Source organism: Fragaria vesca, unplaced genomic scaffold, assembly GCF_000184155.1.
Source record: "Fragaria vesca subsp. vesca unplaced genomic scaffold, FraVesHawaii_1.0 scf0512981, whole genome shotgun sequence".
Classification (NCBI taxonomy): Eukaryota; Viridiplantae; Streptophyta; class Magnoliopsida; order Rosales; family Rosaceae; genus Fragaria; species Fragaria vesca.
The window spans coordinates 30,467-51,293 of record NW_004443404.1 but is presented as its reverse complement, the minus strand read 5'-3'; the positions used below and the strand labels follow the sequence as shown (position 1 = coordinate 51,293).

Sequence of the window (20,827 nt, the reverse complement as noted above, 5' to 3'; positions counted from 1 at the left end):
TAGTATATATATATATATATATATATATATATATATATATACAGCCCCCCTTCTACTTGAGGGATCCCCTATTTTTTGGCCACTTTCTAGGGATAGGGCATTACACCACTTGAAAGAACGTCACACAAACAAAATTCAAAGCTCAAACCGTGTATGTCAATTTATAAAATGAAAGAACATTCATGATTCACCAACTTGAAAGACAGTTGATAGCCCAATGAACACTATATATTGTTACCAAGTTCTTGATCCACGTTGTAGCGGTCCCCTTCGGGGTAGAGTGGGTGCTCTGTCACCTACCAGACTGCTACAGATGAGCTAATATCGCCTAATTCTTGTCAGTAATTTATATAAAAATAAAATTAAAAAATAAGTTCTTGATCGATGAATGTCATCACATTTTGGTAAATATTTTGGAGAAACACATGTCCCAGAATGAAAGCTACATAAGCTAATAGAAAGGAGACAACCAATATATTTTGAGCGATACTTGCATGATTATGCAAGTGTATTGATAGGGAAGCACAAGACCAGAACAACCTTACACAAAATTTTTCTTAATACTGGTACGGGAAAGATATAAGAAATACCTTCAAGGACATTAGTACTGGAAACTCGGAAATGCTGTAGAACACGCAATTGCCATAACATGAGCATAATGAGACCATAAATCACTTGAGTGGTGTCAGCATAGATATATGAGGGAGGGAGGTGGTATGAGGGAGTTTCCCCTGCCAGTGAACACCAAGTGTTGTTTTCAAGTTCTTGATGATTGTAAATTTGTAATCACATTTACTCATTTAGCAAGTATGTTAGAGAACTTCACGTCCAAGAAGAAAGTATGTTAGATAACCAAATGTCGACAAGTTAGACCGTCAGAAACTTCGGGTACTTGCTTTCCAAAAAAAAAAAAACTTCAGGTACTTCTAGGTAATGCAGCAATTGATTACAGGTAGTAGATATGTAATTACCATGTTCGCTAATTAGGCTCCTCAAGAGGTTCAATCATAGGAACATGGCAAGCATGGCAACATGGACACTAATGCGGAAAGCCAATCCATGACTTCAAAAATCCTGCCTATAAGCTTGGAATATGGCAGCCATTATCCAATGGTTAAAAGTACATGTTTTGTAGGCTTGCGCAGCTACATGTCTCACCTAGCTCGTCTTTCCAACGCCGCCAATGCCATAGACACCAACGGCAGTGATCTCCTCATCTGTGCGCCTTCATAACCTCATCCATGGCTTGTGCTATTGCTTCATATGCTTGGAAATCTCCTGTGAATTCAATTGCATCAGGTGGTACCTTGCGGAGAGATTCCACAATGACGTCAACAAGGTTTTTGTGAGTCCTACAAAGATGAATATAAAAATTTTAAGGATTAAAAATAAGTGAGGTAAAAAATATAGAACCCAAACTAAAGCTACAGTGCTTACATATAAGTTATAACCATTTGTGTTCCACCCAGAGATATTGGCCACTCTTTATCTCTCCATTGGTTCACCTTCTCTGATTCATGTCGCTCATAGGTTTCATGCTTAGAGAAAGCTTTCTTCGAAACTCCTCTACTGATATCGAACACAGTAGGATCAACTTGATAAAATAGTGGCAAGATTCTATTGTTTTCCATGGATAGACAAATCTGTCTAAGTTCCTCCAAACACCAAGTTGAAGAAGCATATTTTGTGAGAGAAACAAAACTTGCAAACCTTGATTCTTTGATTGCTACTAGGAGAGCAGGAGTAATAACATCCCCTACTTGAAGTCCTTCCTCATCCATGTACGTTTTGATTCCACTCCTTTTAAGACGCTCATCTATGTCGACCACAATCCCCTTGCAAGTGTCAGGACCCCTGAAACTCAAAAGGATTAAACACATCATACTTGCAGCGACAAGCTGATGATGATGATGATCATCTATGTCGACTACAATCCCCTTGCAAGTTTCTGTAATTAGCTACTTAACTAAGCAATATGAAATCCTCTTCTGCTTACTTGCTTATTTTTTAGAAACTACGCTGACCATTGGAACAAACATGGTCATAGATATTGCTTATAAGACTTAAGGGAGCAAGGTGGTATAACCGTATAAGGGAGTTTCCCCTGCCAGTGAACACCGGGTATATATTGTTCACTAGTTTTTTTTTTTTTTTTGGTTTACAAAAGAGACTAGCTTACTTCCAAGACAAGATGCTGATATGTCTACAATCTGTTAAAGTCTCATCTGTTTGTATATCAGATTCATTTTAAGGTACTATTATTTCCTTTAGTTCCTAGAAGCTCTCAGTTCTTTTTCATATTTTTTATAGTACGTGATTAGCTTTTTAGCAAGTATGTTGGAGGAAAAAAAAATGTCCAGAAGTTGAAACTTCAACCACTACAAAACAGGGAAACAAGTATATATTGAGCTAACATGGTACCCTGTGAAACTAAGCCGAACAGTTTTCCTTAAGATATGAGACCCAACTCAGTAAAACGGGAATTACCATGATGTGTAGCACTCGAACGAGGATGAAACTCGCTCCAAATTTCAACATGTAATTGCAATTATATTTTCATTATCATCAACATATTTTTTTCTGCTGGTTTTTGCCAACTAATAAGATATCTCATTGTCTCCGCTAGCTTGCAGCCAACAGCCAAACAGTGTAACATATTAGGTAAAGTTTTGACAAATAAAAACATTGAAAATGCATTTTTAGAATCGAAGTGCATTACTCTTTTATTTTTAATGAGCTTGAGGCAAATGAAACAAATAAAGAAACCAACAGTTAGAAGCAAAAAAGGGAGGGAGAAATGTTTAAAACAAGGTTTACAAGATCAGGGAAGAAGAAAAGCATACAAAAACCGAACTGAGAAAAAGAAAATCAAACAAAAATACTCTATTTTTGTTTTTGAAGCATTGTTGAGGGGTCTCAATTTCCACGCAAGATGACATGCGTATATGTCATCAATCATAGAACAAATGCCTAGCGCAGTCATGAGAAAATTATGTTACCAAGTAGGAATAGATGTGTTTAACTTGATGTGCATTACTGCATATCCTTCTAGGTACTAACTATAAAAGCACACATCTTACTTCATCGAGGTAATGCAGCAATTAATGACTGGTAGTAGATATGGAATTACCATGTCCGCTGATTAGGATCTCAAAGCTTCCATCATAAGAATGGCAAACCATGGCAAACTGGGCACTAATGGGGATAGATCCATGATAAGGAAAAAAGACATGCTTATAAGCTGCAGAAACTGGAGCCATGAGGGAGTGCCTGCAAGGTACATTAATCACATTCAGGTTCAGCAACTAAGTACATATGTTGGAGAGCAAAATGTCCCAAACTAAAGCTTAAGCTAATATAAAACCGGAAACCAATAGCTTGTTCAGAAACTTGCTTAAGTTTCAGAAGAATATTGAAGAACCAAAAGTCCAAAAGTTAAAAACTTCAGGAAATAACCAGCAAACAACATGATGAAAGCAGAAACTCAGTTTAGTGTTAACACAGAGACTCCAAAAAGCTAAGACCAAGAGTTCTCTAGATTTTGTTTAGAGAATTGCTTAACAAGTATGAAGAATTCTCTGATATCAGTTTTTATTTAGTTCCAAAATCCTATATATTACCCCTTCTCTCAAAATTATCTGAAAAGGAGAAGTGCACAAGTTACTCAAATCTCAGGCCACCTTTGACTTGTTCAGCTAATTATTATCATTTTCTCCAGTTGCATACTCCATGCTGGTTCATTGTAAGTGTTAGATTACAATGCCACCTAGAATATCTTAGATTACTCTTAGGTAAATATTAGAGCACTTATTTATGTTTAACTGAAAAAGTCGATCCCTCAGATGACTAACAAATCAATGTCCTGAGAAAGTTTTGGCTTTGATCCTTGTCGAGGGCTCTGAATTTCTATACAACATCAAGTATGTGTGTATGATATATCATGGGTTCCCTATAAGATTAATTATATATAATGTTGAATTTGATAACTAAAAGTATGAAAAATATGGAACCAAAACAGAATCAAAGTCCAAACAACCACAACACCATTCTGCTAACCCGAAAGCACCAAATTAATGGAAGGAGTATGAACAGAGAGGATGAGCCAAATTGAAATGAAGTTTAGTAGCCCCAATCAACAATGATTAAGTTAAATCCAATCAGTAATCATCGATCACAATCCCACAAATTTAAACCCAAAGAAGCAGGTAACCTCCACGCGCCGAACCGGAGCGTTAAATAGAGCAGCCGGTTCAATGCGTCTGCGCGCGAATTTCAAGGGACTTTGTCTGCGCGCGAATTTCAAGGGACTTTGATTGATTGGTTAGATCACCCTAATGTTCCGAGTCACCCAACCCATTGGGCCTAGCCTGTAATGGGCTTTTGTAGGGAAGGAACCAGTTTCTTGTCACTCAACCCATTGGGCATAGCCTGTAATGGGCTTTTGTGGGGAAGGTACCAATTTCTTGTTTGCAAACCCACAAAATGAAGCAAGCAGCCACAACACTGCAAAGGGACTGACAAACTGTAACATGTACATCTCATGGAAAATAAACAAACGAATATACTTAGCTATTCAAAATTGAAGAGAACGAATAAAGATGATTAAGAATGACAAGAAAAATAAAAATTAGAATATATTTATATTATTATTACCAGAATGACAAGAAAAATAAGAATAAAGATTGTTGAAGTTTGTGTGCTGTTGTGATATGCAGAACTGATTTGCAGTATTTGATTGTAAGAGCAGAATAATGAGAACTCTATTTATATTATTATTACCAGAACTCCTTTAAGAAAAATAACACTTATACTTACAACATGGCCTGAAATCTATGAGATAATTTAATGGAAAGGAAAGGAATTCAGTTCATGACACAACATCATACCTTGACGATAGAAATCAAGATGTTGATCATAACTTGGTTCCTGCTCTGAAAGACAGAAGCAGACTAGCAGAGGCTGAAAATCGTAACTGGGGGCACTTCTTTACATACGTGTGCTCTAATGAAAGACGAACAAAACTAATACCAGCTCCACTTTCATAGTACAAATAGGAAGTTATGTTAAAACAAAGTTCTTCAATGTTGGAAGAACAGTCTTGTTGTTCTTCACAGTTTCCTTGCTTTCTACCTTCCTTCAATTATTCTCTCCAGCAAATGACAACTTCCTACGAAAGGGTTTTCCCGAATGCCAAGTGAAAACGATAAAGAACTGCATCAGCTGTGAAGTCTCTTTCCAGAAAGATGTAATGAATGAACAAACTTTGATAAGTGTGAAACATTGCACATCAGCAGAACCATTTCATATGCTCCCCATCCACAGACTTCATTACCTCGTAGATCTCCTCATAGGAAGGAGTTACATTCTCGCATCTGGAAAAGAGAAATAATAAAAAAAAAACAATAAAAAATCAGCATCAGGAATTATAAAGCCAATGTTTACTAAAATGCAAAATATAGAAGAAAAGACAATTTAAGCGATGACACAGCATCATACCTGCGACATAAAAACTCGTACAGTTGTGGATCATTGAGTTGGACTGGGTTCCTGCTGCCAAAGTAGTCAGAAGCGGAGGTTGAAAAAGAAAACTGGTTCCGGCTTTCCAAGTCTTCAAAGAGATCGGAAGAGGTTGAAAATGGAAGCTGGGGGCAATCCACCACCACCAATCGTTCCAATGAAGGACACTCAATATCAACAGTAGTAGCACTTGGACCATACAACATAGGAAGATTCTTCAAAACCAAGTTCTTCAGGTTTGGTAGAACCGTCTTATCTTTGTTCACTGCTTCCATTACTCTTTCCAACAAAGGACACCCCTCTACAAAAAGGTCTTCCAATTGAACAAGACACTCAGCTACATCAGATGCGAACAGACTTTGCAGCAGCTTGCAATCGTACACGATCAAGGTTTTAAGACTCCGGAACATTGCACGTGGAGCCGGACCATTACATATGCTTCTTAGTGCTTCTAGAGACAACAAATGCATCTCGCTCAGTTTTGATTGTTCTGGCTCACACCCTTCACATCCAAACACATATTCCATTTCCCCCAACACATTCAGATATAGTTTCTCCAGATTTGGTAGTCTACGTACAAATTCTGATACACTCTTCAAATAATTACCAAAATACACATGAAACACCTTGAGATTGAAGAGAGACCCAGGTGGTAGCTCACCAACACACAACTCCTCCAGGTGGATCAGTTCTATCAGATGCAACTCTTCCAAATTCTCAAACACGGGTCTTGTTTCAACTCGTCTTGTTTTTGTGTTCATCAACTCTTTCAAGAACACAAAAGCCCCCCCACGTACTCTGAGATGCTTGAGTTTACCTAACCTCATCTGGTCATATTCCATAACAATGTCACTCATCCCTTCGCAGCGGTCATACTCTAGCTTCTCTGTTTTCTCTGTCACCGCTTTGATAAACCAGTCAGGTAAGGTACTGATGGTTCTGTCACCAAAACGCAAGGATCTTGATTTACGATCATACTGATAATCTTCCTCGCATGGGCACCCAATATGTATATCAAAGTAAATCCAATCCGGTTCGACCTCGACATCTTTAGGGATGCATTTTGCATTAGGTAAGGAAACCTGCAAAATTTTCAACTTTGATAAACCAGCTAGCTCACCAAAGCCAATATTGATTTCATCTCCTTCTCCCTCAATTGGACTTTCCCAGTTCACAAATCCACAGTTCATCATGTACAATTCTTCTAATCTATGCAGCTTTGATATCACTTCAGATGGAATTGTGACAATACCTCGACATGTAAAACAATAGCCACCGATATCCAACATCCTTAGATTGGTCAAATTTCCTATTTCTCTAGACAGCTCCGTAAGAGGATATTGTCTCATACTAAGAATCTCAAGCTTCTTAAGTTTTCCGACTATGGAAATGTCAACTGCTTTGCGGCAACAATCTAGATGCAGAGCTTGGAGCTTGGTCAGGAGACTGAATGATTGGGGCAGCAATGAAATGTTGGTGCGGCTAAGATCTAAGACTTTTAATTCATTCTGACTTTGGAAAAAGGTCTCTGGGATCTCATACAAATTCCGATTCGCTTGTAGTAATAAAATCTGAAGTTTTGGACATATCAACTCATCGGGCAGACTGCGAAGGTTATTCGCCATTAGTGAGATAGCATGGTAGTCTTCATGTGATCGACATGGCCAATCCTTAAGACCACATCCAGCGCTCACCAAAAACCCATGTCCATCTTCACATTTTGCAATTCTCATGGCTGTATCCCGGACGACATCGTGCATCCTTACATCTCCATCATATTCACCATCCAAAAGCAAGCTAGCATCTATCAGGTGCTTGACCACTGTATCTGCTATTGCTCTGGCTTCATGTATTATGTCGTCTCGAAACAATCCTTTCCCAATTGCATACTTGAACAAGTCTTCTATTGAGATGTCATAGTCTTCTGGAAATAGGCAACACAACAAGAAGCATGATTCGTAGTCCTTATTTTTCAAGGAATCATAGCTTAATTTCAAACATTGGAAAGCTGTGTCATCATGGTGAGGGTTGGCCTTTCGCGACTTCTTTAATTGTTGAGCTGCTGTTTGCCATTCCGCCAGATCTTTATCTCCAAGAGCCCTTGCAACAGCTATCAGGGCAATCGGTAGACCCCTACATTCTCTAGCTACCTTCCTGGCTACACTATCAAAATCGGGGGTATCAAAAGATCTTCTTGTTTTCTTGACAAACAAGCTCCAAGAATCTGGTTCCGATAAGAAATCGAGATAAATATTTTCCTTGCTTCCCATGGAATGACAAACATGCCGACTCCTGGAGGTGAGTAAGACTTTGGAATTGCGTTTTTTGAGCTCGTCATAGCTGGGAATTCCTATTTGTAACAAATCTATAAACCCCCAAACGTCATCCAAGATTATGAGGACATTGGTTTTCCTCATTATCTCTTTATACAATCTAGAGGCTCTTTCACTTTCTTGTAACTGGAAGTCAGGGCCCTGTAGCTTCGCCAATAATGTGTGTTGAATTCTTTCGATGTTGGGGCTTTGGGATACAACAGCCATAACCACATGATGAAAAATCCCATTTTTGCAGGTTTGAGCAGCCACATGTTTTACCAGAGTTGTCTTGCCGACTCCGCCCATTCCGTAGACCCCAATGGCAGTGACGTTGTCATCTATAAGCGCCTTCATAACCTCACCCATGGATTTTCTCGTTTCTTCATACGCTTCGAAATCTCCGGTGGACATTGTAAACTCAACGTCAAAAGGTTGTATTCTTTTGAACACAGTATCCACAATTTTCTCCACAAGTTCTGTATCAGTTCTACAAGGAAGGAATAATCAAGGGTCAAATAACACATCCAAAAGCTGTGAGCATAACTCTCAGATAACTGAAATAGAGTAATCTCATCAAGGTACTTACTTGTACTTGTTTGAATCCCACCCAGAGAAACTGGTCACTTTGCTCAAAGCATCCTTCCACAGCTGCACCTTCTCTGATCTGTGTCGCCCAGAGCTTTCATGCACGTTGAAAGCTTCTTCGAAACTCCTCTTCTGGAACCGTACATTAGTAGGCTCGACATTATAGAAAAGTGGAAGAATTCTTTTCTGGTCTTTCATGCACTCACAGATCTTCGCAAGTTCCTCCAAACACCAAGTAGAAGAGGCATAGTTTGGAGAAAGGACAACAATTGCAAACCTTGATTCTTCAATTGCTTTTAGCAGAGTGGGAGATATAGCATCCCCTACTTCAAGATCTCGATCATCCATGAATGTTGCAACTCTTCTCTTGTTATGCAGCTGATCATATAATTGAGAAGTAATTCCCCTCCGAGTGTCAGGACCCCTGAAACTCAAAAACACATCGTACTTGCAGCAACGAGCTGATGATGAAGAAGAGGAAGATGCAATCAGCTCAGCGGCAACACTGCCAGCCACGGCTCCCGGCGTGGGTCCCATTTCAAGAACTGGGAAGCAGAACTGTTGCGTATCAGCACCGTCGTCGTTGTGATCAGGAGAGCAATTGAGATCCCACATCTTTTCTTCTTCTTCTTCTATCTAGACAAAATTTTCTGGAAGATTTCAGAAGGAAAAATCTACAAATAAATCTTAGCATCAACCCCAGGTTTTTGAAAGAACAAGAATACCAAACAAAACTAAATCTTACCAGGGAGGAAAGTTGAGAAACTAAATAATCTGTTGATGCATGTAAGGCTAACTCAACCGAAGAAAAGCAATTACTCTGGAGTGTTGAGATCTATAACTTCACTGAATTCCAGGGATTTTGAAACTCTTCCTTCAGAATTTGTGGAGTTGCAGATGGTAAATGGAATATTTTCTAGCTTTTCCTTTTTCTTTTTTCTCTCACTATAGGAAGATGATAAGGGAAATGCTAGCAAAGTCAAAGTCTTCCTATCAAAGCTAAAGCTTGAGGCAATTACTTGTGTCTATAGCATCTTCGTCCATCTTTCCATTCACATTCCACACGATGCAACCTGGAAAAGCACGAACTTGCTAAGAAGCCATAAGGAAGGGAGGGAGGTGGTATGAGGGAGTTTCCCCTGCCAGTGAACACGAAGTGTTGTTTTCAAGTTCTTGATGATTGTAAATTTGTAATCACATTTACTCATTTAGCAAGTATGTTAGAGAACTTCACGTCCAAAAAGAAAGTATGTTAGATAACCAAACGTCGACAAGTTAGACTGTTAGAAACTTCGGGGTACTTGCTTTACAAAAAAAAAAAAAAAACTTCAGGTACTTCTAGGTAATGCCGCAATTGATTACTGGTAGTAGATATGTAATTACCGTGTTCGCTAATTAGGATCCTCAAGAGGTTCAATCATAGGAATATGGCAAGCATGGCAACATGGACACTAATGCGGAAAGCCAATCCATGACTTGAAAAATCCTGCCTATAAGCTTATTAGGTGCTAGTTTTTTAACGTATCAATGGGTTGTTTCTTTCTCTTAGTTTTTTTTGCACCTCATTTGGACATTGTAATTTTACTTTTCTTTTTATTCATAAATCGAATAGAGGGGGACGGGTGGTGGGTTCCAGAGTGAGGCAGGTGGACTCTTCACCTTCGGGTTTGAAGGGAAAACATGTTCCCTACATATATTATATGCATCCAAGGAGCTAATATTGCATAATCTCTTATTATTTATCAAAAAAATGGAAACTAAAGGATAATTAATCGTAAAGAGAAAATCCAAACATTGGTCCAGAACAGAACAGATAGATATATCGTAAACGATATATTGCTGGTGAAGACATAGAAGATGATGACGTGACAAGAACGTGTTTCCTTTGAAGTCCTGTAGAGAGCTCTTAATTTCCACACGATATAAGAAGTATGTAAATGTCATATAACACCTTTGATCATTCAACATCTTCAAGATGATGAGGACACTTGAGGATCCAATAAAAGAAACGGACCTCAGCATTTCTGTCTGCTGGTGTCTGCTAACTGATAGTATATCTCGTCGCCTCCACTTGCAGCCAACTAATATAAAATGTTAGTAAAGCCTGGACTAATTAACTAAAAACACTGAAAATACAGTTTGGACATTTAAGTGTATTACTCTTTTGAATTGACAATTTCTATATTGCTTTTGACACAGTTGCATTTGAAACAGATTGTAGCTCTGTTTTGTATATGTAATCCAATGTTTTCATTATCGTCTTGGCACTCAAAATCATATAGCCTGTTCAATTACACGTCATTGGTTAAAATTTCAATCAAATTCAAATTTATTTGGGTCAACTGTTGGAACATTTTTTTTCTATTTGAGATGCAGAGGCTGTTTAGGAGCTTGAGGCCAATGAAACAAATAAAAAAACCAACAGGTAGAAGTAAAGAATGGTGGGAGAATAATTGAAAACAAGGTTTCAAGAACAGGGAAGAAGAAAAGCATACAAAAAGCGAACTGAGAAAAAAACAACAACAAGAATTCTCCTTTTTCTTGGACAAGAATATAGAGTTGGAGGTTCTATGAACTAAAGGAAATACTGGTACCTTAAAATGAATACAGATTGTAGAAGAATTAGCATCTTATCTGGGAAGTAAGCATCTTAGGTTTTTCAGCCACTTGATGCCAACTAATAATATATTAGCGATTGGACTAAATGGAAAATACATATGCAGGTGCACATATAAGAATTAATGCAGGTTTCATTAGTGGATGTAGTTAGACTAATATAGAACTACTTGAATAAAGAAATCAGATTAGAGTAATACTAATTCTAATACATTATCTAAAAGAAAATGAACTAGTTGTTCAATCCCATGGCAGACTTTTGATCTGTTCAGCCAAAAATTAACATGTATTCCACCTGCAGACTCCATGGCTGTTTAGTAGAAGTGGAGTGGCCAACTAGAACATTTCTTTTTTGATCCGATAAAATGTCAACTAGAATATGTTAGGGGATCGATAAGGACATTTCTTTTTAGCTTTTATATCTGTTTAACTAAAAACACTGAAGTTAACAACCTGACAAATTATGCTTTGAAGCATTGTCAAGGGGTCTCAATTTCCACACAGGATGAAGCATGTATATGTCATCAATTATAGAACAAATGCCTAGTGCTAGTAGTCATGAGAAAATTATGTTACCAAGTAGGAATAGACGTGTTTAACTTGATATGCATATCCTACCAAGTACTAACTATAAAAGCACACAATTAATGACTGGTAGCAGATATCTTATCGAAGAAAAAAATGACTGGTAGTAGATTGATAAGGAATTACCATGTCCGCTGATTAGGAGATTCCATTGAAGGAATGGCAAACCATGGCAAAATGGGCACTAATGCGGATAGTCCATCCATGATAAGGAGAAAGGACATGCTTATAAGCTGCAAAAACAGGAGCTATAAACTGTACACTGACCATGTACAACAGTACAAGTAAGTATTGTTCAAACTGATGCAAAAATGATGATTTTGGTTCTATCCTCCAACTTTTGTTTTTCCTCCTTCTAAAGTAATTTTTACAGTTTAATCAAAACTGTTTAAACTGCGTAAGATCAAGTGGATGTAGTTTGTCAAACAAAAATAGAACTGAAAACACGAATCAGATTAGAGTAATATAGAACACATGTAAGACTAATTCAATTTGGTTCCCGAGTGCAGGCCTCTTTTTTCAACAATATCTAAAAGAAAACGAACAAGTTGTTCAATGTCATGGCAGACTTTACCTAACATGTTATTAACCTGACAAAGTTTTTCCTTTGAAGCCTTGTTGAGGGCTCCAGTTTCCACACAAGATAAAGTATGTACATGTCATCATTCATCATCTTCAACATGATATGAGAAAACATGTAAAACTTTGATCCAAAAGAAACAGACTTGGTCAAAATGATCTAAACTAAGATCCTACCTAGCAGTCATGAAAAAAAATTGTTACCAGCGGCAGCTTGGAATCTGGACAATAGACATATCCTACTAACTATAACCGCATGTAATAAATAATTACCCATGCAAAGCACAAATATTACTTGATCGAGGTAAACATCAATTAATGATTGGCAGTAGATATGGAATTACCATGTTCGCTAGTTATGCTCGAAATTTCTGTTGTAGGTATGGCAACCATGGCAACATGACACTAATGCGAATAGCGTATCCAAATTACATGACTAAGCAGTAGTAAATATCTCAACCTTTTGGTCACTATACACAAGTACTACATATGTTTACAGAAGCAGGAGAAACAACATCCATTCAGTCCAAAGAGAACGGAATTTGGGATTTAACAAAAATTCTATATATTTGTTTTAGGAAAAAGGAAATTCTATATTTTCAGTCAAAAGCACATGAAAATGAAGCAGTCAATAAAAATCTGCTGATCATCACAAATTAGAACATGAAAGCCAACATTACAAAGCTAAAACACTTGTTCCAAAAGAAGAAAAGAACATTATGAAAGTTCCTACACGCACTATCTCATATCAACAGTATACATAGGCACATGAATGGTCTTTAAATCCTTATTCAACAGAATAGGGGATTGATGAATTGTATTCAGGATAATAAGCATGAAAAAAGGGGTACTGCAACAAGACTAAAGTGTTCATTGTAAAGAATTTAATCTGAGTGCTAATACTTCTTGGAAGAACAAGAATACTAAAATAACTCATTCTTGAAGATCCAAATGAAGCGACTCGGAAACTGACTCGGACCAGGCTACGGCGATAAGGATCATCAACCTCAGCTGACGGTAAAACCTAAAACAAGCATGTAACACCTGATGATCAAAAGCTGAAGGAAGCATAGAGATAAAAACAAAAACATAACACCCCCTTTATGCTAGTTACATTTTAATTTGTAACTCAAAGCAAAAGATAGGAGATAATGAATCCAATCAATGTCACAGTTCCATAGCTAAACTAGACAACCAGACAAACAACACTCAAGAATAATCTGTTTGTTCAATTCTGATTTCCTTAATTTGTTTATGAATATTTGTTACAAAAATAATCTGATTTCTTCGAATGGAAGAGTGGTTTTACATATTGGGTCACAGCAATTCATGCAGACCAATTACCCCAATATCAAAGTGTAACTAGACATAAATAAAATGAATCCTTCATCTTCAAATCTAAGTGTGATCATGCAACCATACTTAAGTGCTTCTATATATCAATTTCAATGACATAATTTGCAGAACACTACATACTGTGATAGTATACATTCATGCACTGAAAACGATCCAGAGGCATGGTTTAGTCGGAATTTTTATGATCATTGAGATAATATTTGAGCAAACTAAAATCTTTTTCTCCTATCTTTGTTGGGTCTTCAGAATAATACCGGATAATATATGTATGCAACAAGGGAATAAAGCAATTGGAACCAAAATGCTAAAAGCTACCAACAAAGTTATCACCTTACAAATACTTAATTGCCAATAATGGAGTAGTAGTTAGGTAGACTATTGTACTACGAAATTACCATCAACAGTGTTGCTTTCATAGATCATGTCATCTGTTCACTATGTGGCTACTTGTGAAAGGTTGCATTTGAAATAGAGTTGTTGCTCTGTTTTGTATATGTAATCCAATGTTTTCATTATCATCTTAGCATTCAAAATCATATACAGTCTGTTTAACCACACGTCATTGGTAAGAACTTCCATCATGTTCAAATTTATTTAGGTTAACTGAAGGATTTGTTTTTCTATTTGAGATGAGGCTGTTTGGGAGCTCGAGGCAAATGAAACAAATAAAGAAACCAACAGTTAGAAGCAAAGAATGGAGGGAGAAATGTTTAAAACAAGATTTACAAGATCAGGGAAGAAGAAAAGCATACAAAAACCAAACTGAGGAAAAACAAAACCAAATAAAAATGCTCTATTTTTGTTTTTGGAGAATATATAGTTGGAGGTTCTAGGAACTAAAGGAAATGATGGTACCTAATGAATCTGATTTACAGATTGTAGACAAATTAGAATATTTTCTGGGAAGCAAGGAATCTAGGTTTGCTCAGCCACTACATGACAACTAATAATATATTAGCAATTGGACTAATTGGAAAATATATATGCACCTGCATATATAAGAATGCAGAAGTCAGATGTAATATGTGAAATTGTGAATTAGTCAGAAAATGCATATTAGCCATTTTTGTCTGGCATAAATTTAAACTTAAGTTGAACAGGTGAAGAATTCCATGACCGAGTAGTCACCATATCATGCCAGCATCACCAGAGTTTTTTATGTTTTGGAAGTATTAGCTACTCCAAATCTCCAAAGTTGTTAAGATAAACAATGAATACCTATTACTGATACTGTAGATCGAAATTGAATACATATACCCTGGACATAACTGAACATACTATTTTCTATTACTCTTAAGATCAAGTGGATGTCATTTGTAAGAGTAATATAGAACTAATTGAATATAGAAATCAGATTAGAGTAATATAGACTACATGTGCAAGACTAATTCTAATTCATTATCTAAAAGAAAATGAACTAGTTGTTCAATCCCATGGCAGACTTTTGATCTGTTCAGCCAAAAATTAACATGTATTCCACCTGCAAACTCCATGGCTGTTTAGTAGAAGTGGAGTGGCCAACTAGAACATTTCTTTTTTGATCCGATAAAATGTCAACTAGAATATGTTAGGGGATCGATAAGGACATTTCTTTTTAGCTTTTATATCTGTTTAACTAAAACCACTGACCTTTTCCACGGCTAGCTCATTAAGAACATAGATGTTAACAACCTGACAAATTATGCTTTGAAGCATTGTCGAGGGGTCTCAATTTCCACGCAAGATGAAGTGCGTATATGTCATCAATCATAGAACAAATGCCTAGCGCAGTCATGAGAAAATTATGTTACCAAGTAGGAATAGATGTGTTTAACTTGATGTGCATTACTGCATATCCTTCTAGGTACTAACTATAAAAGCACACATCTTACTTAATCGAGGTAATGCAGCAATTAATGACTGGTAGTAGATATGGAATTACCATGTCCGCTGATTAGGATCTCAGGAGCATCCATCGTAAGAATGGCAAACCATGGCAAACTGGGCACTAATGGGGATAGTCGATCCATGATAAGGAAAGAAGACATGCTTATAAGCTGCAGAAACTGGAGCCATGAGGGAGTGCCTACAAGGTACATTAATCACATTCAGGTTCAGCAACTAAGTACATATGTTGGAGAGCCAAATGTCCGAAACTAAAGCTTAAGCTAATATAAAACGGGAAACCAATAGCTTGTATGATATATCATGGGTTCCCTATAACATTAATTATATATAATGTTGAATTCGATAACTAAAAGTATGAAAAACATGGAACCAAAACAGAATCAAAGTCAAAACAACCACAACTTGGAACCATTCTAATTCTTTGTAAGCACCAACACACATAATATGCCCATACCTCAAACAACTCTCTCTTTTTTTGAAACTACTCAAACAGCATCTCTAGTTTTTCACCATTGTGATGGATGAATCTGTTGCTTCTTCTTCCTCTTAGACCTGCAGATTCCTTGATGAAGTTTCTACAGTTTCGATTGCTTATGTAGACCCACCAATAGATTCCAATTGAACCACGGTTTCTCCGACAACCGCCGCACCAAAGGAAGGTCTGGGTTTCGTTTTCCGGCGGCAATTGAAGATACGGCACCGGAAAAGGCAGCGCCGGCGGAGAAGACCCGTTATCATTTTCAATCCGGTTGAGCCCGTTATGTAGAGAAACTCCACGACGACGACTTCATCGGGTAAAAATAAATACTTCACGCAGGCAAGAGGTTGTCCTTTCCAGATTTTACCCACATCTTGGAATTAATTATTACCCCCACAATTCCACATCCGTATGATTTTTTTACCAGGTTGATTAGTTTTTTTACCCCTATTTTCTTTAACAGTGTTAGTTTTGATGTTAGTGTATAGATAAGTGTATTAAATAAATGAATATGGTTGGTTAGTGTTAATTGGTTCACTTTTATTTTGATGCATATAAGAATTTTCGATCATCTTATGCTTGTAAAGACCACGACTCAAAATTCGTATTCACTATACCATTACTAAGAATCGAGTTTAAATTTAGTATTCAAGTTGGCATTCAAATTCGGTCCGGCATGTTTTCTTTTCATTATTTACTCTTTTATAATAACAAAGTAGCTAGTCGAAACTTGTATACAATTTTAGTCAACACAAATCACTCGCATTGAACCATCAGTTGTATTTTCATCCTAGAGCCCCCATCAACACTCCCAAAAATTGTATTCTGGGTATTGCGTCTTCGTCCTATTCAAATATCAAATACTTCAATTTGCTGTATCACTTTGAACTCGAGAAACCTTGCAAAAGGATGCCTCTTTTCCTGTTTCAGTAAGCATCTGTTACGCTCTGACTTCAACCACATCACCATCTGTGAGCTTTGTATTGGGCAACACCAGCTGTCCATTAACCAAAACCAGTTTTCCGTCTAGTCCTACCCTCCTAGCAGCATCTGCAGCGGTGCTGCCCGTTGTCAACCTCATTATTTCACCATGCGGCCAACATATGATCACCACTTCCCCAAGGACAACAGATCCCCGTCCATACTTGGCTTGCCCATTTCCATAACTCGCTTCAGACCGTAACTGCTCTTCCCACCTTAGCATTGTCCATAACAAATGCACCTGGAATTTGAAAGCAGACATTAGCTTTTGCAGCCCTTTTTGTACATGTATGATACAAGAACTCCGCATATACGCTTAACATTATCCGGGATCATGAGTTGATGCAACGCAAGTGCAAACAAAAAAGAATGGGTGTCCGAATGTGGTCACAGGCAAACCTTGTTATTGATGCTAGTTTCCATGGAAGTTGATGCAACGGAGTTAAATCTTGGCGTTGTTGCAATGTAATCGAGCTGTCTTCCCTCAAAGATAGCAGAAACAACAGCCCAATATTCAGATTCTTCTTCATCTGTCAAATCAATCACCTGAATGAATGTTGGCAGTAATCTCCCAAACTGATCTTCCTGCACAAGAAAACTTAATTTATATTTTCATATTCACCTAATGAGAGTTGATATATTGCATGGGACTAGTTATGATCTCTTAAATCTCAATCCCATTGTATGTAATTACATAATAGATATATCATATACGTATACACTCTGGGTCTCACGTTATCATGAAACCACGTGCAGCACTTTCTTCTTCACTTAGTTCTGAAAATCACAGAGATATTCCACATTTCCTACATACCACGATGTATATATTAACATACCTTGTGGTATATACCGTCTCGACAAAGTGTATATTTCTCTAGGCAAGTGCACCAATCCCCATGTCCTGCTTCACACCACCACTCAAAGCAAATGGGATCATCTAAGCAGAAAGTACTCAGTTGAAGGAAGAACGAAAAAAAGGGAAATCATATAATAGAAATCCGCAGAATAAGAAATGGATGGGACAAAAACACTGTAACTTAAGTGACAGTCTCAAAGCTCTTTCCATGCATCAAATTCAGATTAACTATAGTGCCAGAAAATTTGAAGTAATGCCCGCCAACTTCTTGTATAACCTTGCATAAGCCTCCCACCGTTGTTTTTGAAAAGAATATTTTCTATCAGCGACTGCTTCAGAAGCTTCTAGTCCAAAGCTCACAGCAACAAGTAATTCCCTTCCATCCTTCTCTACCCTGTAGCGTCAGAATAAATCATGTGTTATTGATTCGTACTCCCCTAGAGAAGCTTATGTAATCTAGAGAAGCTTATGTAATCTAGATATCAAATGGTCCAGTACCTAATGACAACTGCAGCAAGAAGATGACTTCCATCCACTCTAAGAACTGGATGTCCAATTTTCAACATACTCTACTTCTGAAAGAAATCATGGCAAACTAGGCACTAAGTCGATCTAGATTACATAAGCCAAAGAGACTTCTTGAAGCTTGTTTGAGTATAAATTTAGAAAAACTAGAAAAAACTATGACCATGAAGGCATGAACCATTATCCAATTTTGATGAGCATGTTGGAATGGAATATATTGCAGTCCTCAGCTTTCTCCTACAGTCCTACGTGGTTTGTAGTTACAAACTTATACAGTGAGACACAAATGCATCCTTGGATTTGTTATCACTTATAACACACGTCCCCAATAAAATAGCCAGAAGCCAACAAAAAACAAACTAATGAAACTATGCATCAATCAATTTTCTCTGTAATCAACTGGAAATTGCAAGGTAACAGAAAACCACCCAGAACAGAATTTGTAATGGAAGGAGTATGAACACTAATCCTCTCCAAACCATCAACCGAATGACTTTAAGTTAAGTATCCCCAATCATGTGAGTTAAATCAAACCATATCTGATTGCACATTGAGCTTGAATTGGTTTTTCTGTTTGTTTCGAAAATCAGAGTAACACAAAACGACCCAGCATTAATTGAGATGTACATGAAACTAGTATCAACCAATCAATTCTAGTCGGATAGAAAATCCAACACAAACTAAGAAATCAGTAATTGATCTCCAATCAAACTAACTCAAATCAAATACAGAGCCCATAAACTGATCAAATACACACACATGCAAAAACACAGTAAATAAGGAACAAGAATGGTAAACAAAGTGATCTCAGTTGTACCTCAACAAGAACGCAGGCAACTCAATCTGATTTTCCTCCGAGAACGGAGACGATGATAGTGCTTAAGCAGTTGTACCTTAACAAAGTGACGTCAGTTGTACCTTAAAAAAACTCTTATGCTGTCTGAATACTATGGTCTGATGCAGTTTTTGGTATAGTGCTTGATGCTTGAAGTACTTCTTTGAGCACAAATTTGCAATGTCTTCAACGAGTTCCCTTTCGGATCTGCATTGAAAAGGGTCAAACATTCAGACTCCATTAGACAACTGATGAATGAAAACGTAAATACAACAACTTCTGTAATAATGGAAATCGTACTTGTACTTCTTTGAATCCCACCCAGAGAGATTTCCAACTTTTGTTAAATCAGCTCTCCACTGGTTGACCTTCTCTATGTCATGTCTTTGCCTTGCTTTCATGCTTTGTTAAGGCCACTTCATAACTATTCTTTTGATATCGTACATCACAGGGATCCAAATGATAAAAAATTGGCAGGATTGTATCCTTGCCTTCCATGCATTGAAAGATCGTTGTAAGTTCATCTAAACACCATGCAGAAAAAGCATAGTTTTCCGACAGAACAATGATCGCAAACCTTGATTCTTCAATTGCTGTCAGCAGAGTTTGAGAAATATCCTTCCCTCTCCCAAGTTGTTCGTCATCCTTAAATGTTCTAATTACTTTCGTTTTTTGCAGTTCATGGTATAAGTGGGACAGGAAACCCTTGCGAGTGTCTTCACCCCTAAAACTTAAAAACACTTCATGCTTCCACTGAGGAGATGGTTCAGCTGGACTTCCGAAGAATTGAGAAGCTAAAAAAGATAAAAGAAAAAGAAAAGACAGGTATTAGGGACTGTCAAGATACCAACGGAGAGAAACAAAAAGGAAACCACAACCAAAAACAGGCAGATCATAGGAAAGTTACAGAAACAGAAACGAAGGCATAGAGCTCAAGTATGAAGTAACTCACAGTTTCCATTGGTGGCTAGTGGTGCTGCTTCAACTGCTTCGAAATCTTTGGTCGACTTTGGCATTGTAGGCTCACTTTCGATAGTGGCTTGTCTTATTAATTTAACTACAACATTTTCATTCAACTCCGAACTTGACGGCTCAAGTTCAACAGTGGCTTGCCTTGTTGCTTCAAATAATTCCGAATCTCCGGTGTTGATTTCCACAATAGGTTGTAGTTTAGTGCACACAGATTCCACAATAGCATCGGCAAAGAATGCATCAATATACCTACAAGGAAGAAATCAGGGTCAAATAATCATCTTGGTAATTGGGAATTTGGGATAGCAATTCTTATGATGCTTGTAATTCTTTGGAATCAACCCAGAAAAACTACCCACTTTTCTTGAAGCATCTCTCCACTGATACACCTTCTCTGATGATATGCAATGGCTCGGGTTCTGATGCTCGGTGAAAGCTTCTTCAAAATTCCCCAATTGTTCTACAAAGACTCTTAATACAAGGCCCAAATAACCAATAAATGGTGTTGTGAGCCATGTTCATATAAATTGTAACAATGTACTGATACTGTCATGTTACTAAGCTAAAAGAGAAACAAATTTCCAGGATTTCTGATGAAACTTCATAGCCAAGCCAATACAGAGGAAACGGGACAAACAAAACAACCTCACACATACAAAATTTAAAGCTCAAACTCTGTATGTCAATTTTATAATAAATGAAAGAACATTCATGATCACCAACTTCAAGGATATAGTTGA

At 37.4% G+C, this 20,827-nt stretch overlaps 2 protein-coding genes and 1 non-coding gene across 4 annotated transcripts; all 3 read right to left on the bottom strand.

The window, feature by feature from the left end:
- Window positions 1-4,392: 4,392 nt before the first annotated feature.
- On the bottom strand, window positions 4,393-9,172 carry LOC101302514 (disease resistance protein At4g27190-like). The gene is made up of 5 exons (XM_004309560.1): window positions 9,163-9,172; window positions 8,419-9,067; window positions 5,497-8,319; window positions 4,887-5,372; window positions 4,393-4,503 (listed from the first exon to the last, which is right to left on the bottom strand). The coding sequence occupies exons 2-4, from the start codon at window positions 9,030-9,032 to the stop codon at window positions 5,288-5,290; spliced, it is 3,522 nt and encodes a 1,173-aa protein (XP_004309608.1). The 5' UTR covers window positions 9,033-9,067; window positions 9,163-9,172; the 3' UTR covers window positions 4,393-4,503; window positions 4,887-5,287.
- Window positions 9,173-13,146: 3,974 nt separating this feature from the next.
- Window positions 13,147-16,561, bottom strand: LOC101301351. Of its 2 annotated transcripts, none has more exons than XR_185458.1 (3): window positions 15,895-16,561; window positions 15,475-15,618; window positions 13,147-13,221 (listed from the first exon to the last, which is right to left on the bottom strand). It is a non-coding gene; the product is annotated as an uncharacterized LOC101301351 (transcript). The 2 variants fall into 2 exon arrangements; XR_185459.1 differs by lacking the exon at window positions 13,147-13,221 and adding an exon at window positions 15,093-15,314.
- Window positions 16,562-19,560: 2,999 nt separating this feature from the next.
- LOC101302224 lies at window positions 19,561-20,584 on the bottom strand. Its single transcript, XM_004309559.1, has 4 exons — window positions 20,447-20,584; window positions 20,068-20,336; window positions 19,693-19,909; window positions 19,561-19,606 (listed from the first exon to the last, which is right to left on the bottom strand). Exons 1-4 carry the CDS (start codon window positions 20,458-20,460, stop codon window positions 19,561-19,563), a joined length of 546 nt encoding a protein of 181 aa, XP_004309607.1. The 5' UTR covers window positions 20,461-20,584.
- Between the last annotated feature and the right edge of the window lie 243 nt (window positions 20,585-20,827).